The 7,290-nt window shown below is 37.3% G+C and overlaps 1 protein-coding gene across 1 annotated transcript; it reads left to right on the top strand.

Annotated features, from left to right (window-relative positions):
- The first annotated feature begins 236 nt into the window (after window positions 1–236).
- LOC137639458 (testis-specific H1 histone-like) lies at window positions 237–2,481 on the top strand. Its single transcript, XM_068371731.1, has 4 exons — window positions 237–337; window positions 987–1,091; window positions 1,231–1,401; window positions 2,208–2,481. The coding sequence occupies exons 1-4, from the start codon at window positions 237–239 to the stop codon at window positions 2,479–2,481; spliced, it is 651 nt and encodes a 216-aa protein (XP_068227832.1).
- The last annotated feature ends 4,809 nt before the right edge of the window (window positions 2,482–7,290 follow it).

The following is a 7,290-nucleotide window of genomic DNA, read 5'->3' as shown; positions in this document are numbered from 1 at the left end:
ACCGTAACAACAAGCAAAAGTCAAGACATTGACACAGTAAAAAGTCAAGCGAGAGTCAAGACATTGACACCGTAACAACAAGCAAAAGTCTAGACATTGACACAGTAAAAAGTCAAGACATTGATACAATAAAAAGTCAAGCAAGAGTCAAGACATTGACACAGTAAAAAGTCAAGCGAGAGTCAAGACATTGACACCGTAACAACAAGCAAAAGTCAAGACATTGACACGGTAAAATGTCAAGCGAGAGTCAAGACATTGACACAGTAAAAAGTCAAGCGAAAAGTCAAGATATTGACACAGTAAAAAGTCAAGCGAGAGTCAAGACATTGACACCGTAAGAACAAGTAAAAGTCAACACTCATGACACAGTAAAAAGTCAAGCGATAGTCAAGACATTGACACCGTATGAACAAGCAAAAGTCAACACTCATGACACAATAAAAAGTCAAGCGAGAGTCAAGACATTGACACAGTGAAAAGTCAAGCGAGAGTCAAGACACTGACACCGTAACAACAAGCAAAAGTCGAGACATTGACACAGTAAAAAGTCAAGCGAGATTCAAGACATTGACAACGTAACAAGTCAATCGAGAGTCAAGATATTGACACAGTAAAAAGTCAAGACATTGATACAATAAAATGTCAAGCGAGAGTCAAGACATTGACACAGTAAAAAGTCAAGGGAGAGTCAAGACATTGAAACAGTAAAAAGTCAAGCGAGAGTCAAGACATTGACACAGTAAAAAGTCAAGCGAGAGTCAAGACATTGACACAGTAAAAAGTCAAGCGAGAGTCAAGACATTTACACCGTAACAAGCAAGCAAAAGTCAAGACATTGACACAGTAAAAAGTCAAGCGAGAGTCAAGACATTGACACAGTAAAAAGTCAAGCGAAAAGTCAAGATATTGACACAGTAAAAAGTCAAGCGAGAGTCAAGACATTGACACCGTAACAACAAGCAAAAGTCAAGACATTGACACAGTAAAAAGCCAAGCGAGAGTCAAGACATTGACACAGTAAAAAGTCAAGCGAAAAGTCAAGATATTGACACAGTAAAAAGTCAAGCGAGAGTCAAGACATTGACACAGTAAAAAGTCAAGCGAGAGTCAAGACATTGACACAGTAAAAAGTCAAGTGAGAGTCAAGACATTGACACAGTAAAAAGTCAAGCGAGAGTCAAGACACTGACACCGGAACAACAAGCAAAAGTCAAGACATTGACACAGTAAAAAGTCAAGCGAGAGTCAAGACATTGACACAGTAAAAAGTCAAGCGAGAGTCAAGACATTGACACAGAAAAAATCAAGCGAGAGTCAAGACATTTACACCGTAACAACAAGCAAAAGTCAAGACATTGACACAGTAAAAAGTCAAGCGAGAGTCAAGACATTTACACCGTAACAACAAGCAAAAGTCAAGACATTGACACAGTAAAAAGTCAAGCGATAGTCAAGACATTGACACAGTAAAAAGTCAAGCGAGAGTCAAAACATTGACACCGTAGCAACAACAAGCAAAAGTCAAGACATTGACACAGTAAAAAGTCAAGTGAAAATCAAGACATTGACACAATAACAAGTCAAGCGAGAGTCAGGACATTGACACTGTAATAAGTCAAGCGAGAGTCAAGACATTGACACAGTAAAAAGTCAAGCGAGAGTCAAGACATTTACACCGTAACAACAAGCAAAAGTCAAGACATTGACGCAGTAAAAAGTCAAGCAAGAGTCAAGTCATTGACACAGTAAAAAGTCAAGCGAAAAATCAAGATATTGACACAGTAAAAAGTCAAGCGAGAGTCAAGACATTGACACAGTAAAAAGTCAAGCGAGAGTCAAGACATTGACACAGTAAAAAGTCAAGTGAGAGTCAAGACATTGACACAGTAAAAAGTCAAGCGAGAGTCAAGACACTGACACCGTAGCAACAACAAGCAAAAGTCAAGACATTGACACAGTAAAAAGTCAAGCGAAAATCAAGACATTGACACAATAACAAGTCAAGCGAGAGTCAGGACATTGACACTGTAATAAGTCAAGCGAGAGTCAAGACATTGACACAGTAAAAAGTCAGGCGAGAGTCAAGACATTGACACCGTAACAACAAGCAAAAGTCAAGACATTGACGCAGTAAAAAGGCAAGCGAGAGTCAAGACACTGACACAGTAAAAAGTCAAGCGAGAGTCAAAACATTGACACCGTAGTAACAACAAGCAAAAGTCAGTAAAAAGTCAAGACATTGATACAATAAAAAGTCAAGCGAGAGTCAAAGTAAAAAGTCAAGACATTGATACAATAAAAAGTCAAGCGAGAGTCAAAGTAAAAAGTCAAGACATTGATACAATAAAAAGTCAAGCGAGAGTCAAAGTAAAAAGTCAAGACATTGATACAATAAAAAGTCAAGCGAGAGTCAAAGTAAAAAGTCAAGACATTGATACAATAAAAAGTCAAGCGAGAGTCAAGACATTGACACAGTAAAAAGTCAAGCGAGAGTCAAGACATTGAAACAGTAAAAAGTCAAGCGAGAGTCAAGACATTGACACAGTAAAAAGTCAAGCGAAAAGTCAAGATATTGACACAGTAAAAAGTCAAGCGAGAGTCAAGACATTGACACCGTAACAACAAGCAAAAGTCAAGACATTGACACAGTAAAAAGTCAAGCGAAAATCAAGACATTGACACAATAACAAGTCAAGCGAGAGTCAAGACATTGACACAGTAAAAAGTCAAGCGAGAGTCAAGACATTGACACAGTAAAAAGTCAAGCGAGAGTCAAGACATTGACACCGTAACAACAAGCAAAAGTCAAGACATTGACACAGGAAAAAGTCAAGCGAGCGTCAATACTTTACAGAGAGCTTTCTAAAACTAATTAATATAAAAATAAAAATAAAAATACATGTCTATCACAAAAGGTATTTATTTCTGCTGATTCCTATTTTCAGAAATAATTTAATTAATCATTTGCGAGTTCTAATTCGAGAGTTAATCCGTTGATTACAAAATATTTATTGGCCTAAAAGTTTTTCTATTCTGGATTGAAAAATGTTACTTTGTAACCAATTAAACTTTGACAGCGGATAAATCCTTTTATTCGGTTTTAGTTTTGTTATTGTTTTAGAGATAGGCGATGTTATATTCATACGTAAACTAGATATTTTTAGTCTATTTATATCTATCATAATTTGACGATGGTTGAGAGGTTGTGTATTAAATGTCAATTAATAATATCTCCTATATGAAAAAGAGGAAGTGTTTGGGTATGTATATATATATATATATATATACACACACACACACACACACACATATATATATATATATATACAAACACACACACATATACATATATATATATATATATATGCAAACATATATATATATATATATATATACATATATATATGTATATATATATATATATATATATATATCCCCGCTCACGGTCAGTGGCATTACCTCGGATAGGGGAGAGGGAATAGTCATACCCTGGTGAAAGGAATTGCAATTTGGAATGTGGGAGGAGGTAAGAAGGGTTGTTGTGGCCTAATTGGTAACGTCTCTCCCTGGTATTTGCCAGACGGAGGTTCGAGTCCCGTTCAGACTCGTTGCTGCCATTAGTGACTGCAACCTTACTATCCTTATGAGCTAAGGTAGGGTGGGTTTGGGGGAGCCTATAGGTCTATCTGTTGAGTCATCAGCAGCCATTGCCTGGCCCTCCCTGGTCCTAGCTTGGGTGGAGAGAGGGCTTGGGCGCTGATCATACAATATATGGTCAGTCTCTAGGGCATTGTCCTGCTTGCTAGGGCAATGCCACTGTCCCTTGCCTCTGCCATTCATGAGTGACCTTTAAACCTTTAAACGTGTACATAGCTATCTAAATATTCATCCGCCAATAATGACAGGTCGTGTACACTAATACACAAGGAATAAAGCTTTTGTTTTCACTATAGTAAAAAAAGATTGAGTATTCAGTCATAATATAAACCCGGAGACGACGTAAAACGAAGGAAACTGGATTAGGTGCTCAACTTTTAAGATGGAACTTTAAAACTCGTTTTCCGTCTTCCAGAAGTATCCTCACGCACCTGGTACTTCGCAGGGGAGAATCTTATCCCCATCCCCTGCTGAATATGACCTGCTGAATATGACTTGCTGAATATTCAATGCTGAATATCCTCTGCTGAATATCGTTGAATATCACTTGCTGAATATTCCCTGCTGAATATCAATGAATGTCATTTGCTGAATATCGCTGAATATCACTTGTTGAATATCCTCTGCTGAATATCGCTGGATATCCTCTGCTGAATATCGCTGGATATCATTCACTGAATATCACTGAATATTATTTGCTTAATATTGCTGAATATCCTCTGCTTAATATCGCTCAATATCCTCTGCTGAATATCACTGGATATCATCTGCTGAATATCACTGAATATCCTCTGCTGAATATCTCTGAACACCATCTGCTGAATATCACTGAATATCATCTGCTGAATATCACTGAATATTCCCTGTTGAATATCACTGAATTTTATCTGCTGAATATTGCTGAATATCATCTGCTGAACATCCCCTGTTGAGTATCACCTGATGACTATCCCCTACTGAATATCACTTGCTGAATATCCCCTACTGAATATCATCTGCTGAATACCATCGAAGATAAAGATGGCCGTGACGGTTAGATGGCTCAATAATACCTCTAGTTTCTACCTATAAAATCATGTATGTATATATGTATGTATGACTTTTATATAATACCTCGACCGTATACTATATGATGTATGTATGTCAGTATGTACAGTATGTACAGTATGTATGTATGTATGTATACCTTTTATATAATACTTCGACCATATACTATATGATGTACTGTATGTATGTCAGTATGTATGTATGTATGTATGTATGCCTATTATATAATACTTCTACCATATACCATATGATGTATGTATGTATGTATGTATATATGCATACCTCTTATATAATACTGCATGCATTTCCAATCTCCATCTCTTCTCTTGGCTCAATTCCACCCATCAGTCTTCCGTTTCATTTCTGAACCGTCTTAAAGAGGCCACACAGACCCTTCAAAAACCTTCCATTCGAAGCAGTGAAAAATGAAAAAAAAAAAAAAATGAAAAAGATTCGATGTTATTTGTCAGGTCATCGTCGATAGATCGCCCATCTATCGATAGATGGACACACGCCCATCTATCGATAGATGGACGCACGCCCATCGCCGATAGATAGACAGCCGCCCATCTATCGATTCGGATTATTTGGTCACGACTGAGGGATGATCTCTCGCATGACTGACCTTGGGGAATTGCGCACGGCAACGAGAATAAAAGCCGGAGAAAGACGGGAAACATTATAATCCGCCTCATTTTATTGTTTGCAACATTGGCGCCGCCTCATTTTATTGTTTGCAACATTCCCGCTGTCTTATTTTATTGTTTGCAATATTCCCGCTGTCTTATTTTATTGTGTGCAATATTAACATCGCCTCATTTTATTGTTTGCATCATTGGCACCGGCTCATTTCATTGTTTGCAACATTGGCGCCGGCTCATTTTATTGTTTGCAACATTGGCGCCGGCTCATTTTATTGTTTGCAACATTTCCGCTGTCTTATTTTATTGTTTGCAACATTCACATCGCCTCATTTTATTGTTTGCATCATTCTGGCCGTCTCATTTTATTGTTTGCAACATTCCTGCTGTCTTATTTTATTGTTTGCAACATTCCCACTGTCTCATTTTATTGTTTGCAAAATTCCCACCGTCTCATCTTATTATTTACAACATTCCTGCCGTCTCATTTTATTGTTTGCAACCTTCCCACCGTCTCATTTTATTGTTTGCAACCTTCCCACTTCCTCATTTTATTATTTGCAACATTCCTACCGGCTCATTTTATTGTTTGCAACCTTCCCACTTCCTCATTTTATTATTTGCAACATTCCCGCCGTCTCATTTTATTGTTTGAAATATTCTAGCCGGCTCATATTATTGTTTGCAACATTCCCACTGTTTCATTCTATTGTATGCAATATTCCCATCTCATCTTATTGTTTACAGCATTCACGCCATCTCATTTTATTGTTTGCAATATTCCCGGTCTCATTTTATTGTTTGCAACATTCCCGCTGTCTTATTTTATTGTTTGCAATATTCCCATCGCCTCATTTTATTGTTTGCAACATTCCCACCGCCTGATTTTATATATTCCCGCCGTCTCATTTTATTGTTTGCAACATTCCCGCCGTCTCATTTTATTGTTTGGAATATTCCCACCGTCTCATTTTATTGTTTATAACATTGGCGCCGTCTCATTTTATTGTTTTCAACATTCCCACCGCCTCATTTTATTGTTTGCAACATTCCCGCTGTCTTATTTTATTGTTTGCAACATTCCCGCTGTCTTATTTTATTGTTTGCAACATTCTGGCCGTCTTTTTTTATTGTTTGCAATATTCCCATCGCCTCATTTTATTGTTTGCAACATTCCTATCGCCTCATTTTATTGATTGCAATATTCTCATTGCCTCATTTTATTGTTTTTAACATTCCCACTGCCTCATTTTATATATTCCCGCCGTCTCATTTTATTATTTGCAACATTCCTACCGGCTCATTTTATTGTATGCAATATTCCCATCTCATTTTATTGTTTACAGCATTCACGCCATCTCATTTTATTTTTTGCAATATTCCCATCGTCTCATATTATTGTTTGCAACCTTCCCACCGTCTCATTTTATTATTTGCGACATTCCCACTGTCTCATTTTATTGTTTGCAACATTCCCACCGCCTCATTTTATTGTTTGCAAACATTCCCATCGCCTCATTTTATTGTTTGCAACATTCCCACTGTTTCATTTTATTGTATGCAATATTCCCATCTCATCTTATTTTTTACAGCATTCACGCCACCTCATTTTATTGTTTGCAATATTCCCGGTCTCATTTTATTGTTTGCAACATTCCCAGCGCCTCATTTTATTGTTTGTAACATTCCCACCGCCTCATTTTACTGTTTGAAACATTCCCGCCGCCCTTATTTTATTGTTTGCAACAATTCCCGCCGACTCATTTTATTGTTTGCAACTTTCCCGCTGTCTCACTTTATTGTTTTTGATATTCCCACCGAATCATTTTATTGTTTGCAACATTCCCACCGCCACATTATATTGTTTGCAATATTGTCGTGGTTAACAGGACAATGCCCTAAATGGAATCAATGAAGGATTCTTATAGCCAAAAACATCGCG

This window comes from Palaemon carinicauda, chromosome 4 (assembly GCF_036898095.1).
Source record: "Palaemon carinicauda isolate YSFRI2023 chromosome 4, ASM3689809v2, whole genome shotgun sequence".
In the NCBI taxonomy this organism is placed as follows: Eukaryota; Metazoa; Arthropoda; class Malacostraca; order Decapoda; family Palaemonidae; genus Palaemon; species Palaemon carinicauda.
The sequence above is the reverse complement of the archived record's forward strand: the minus strand, read 5'-3'. Positions and strand labels throughout refer to the sequence as shown.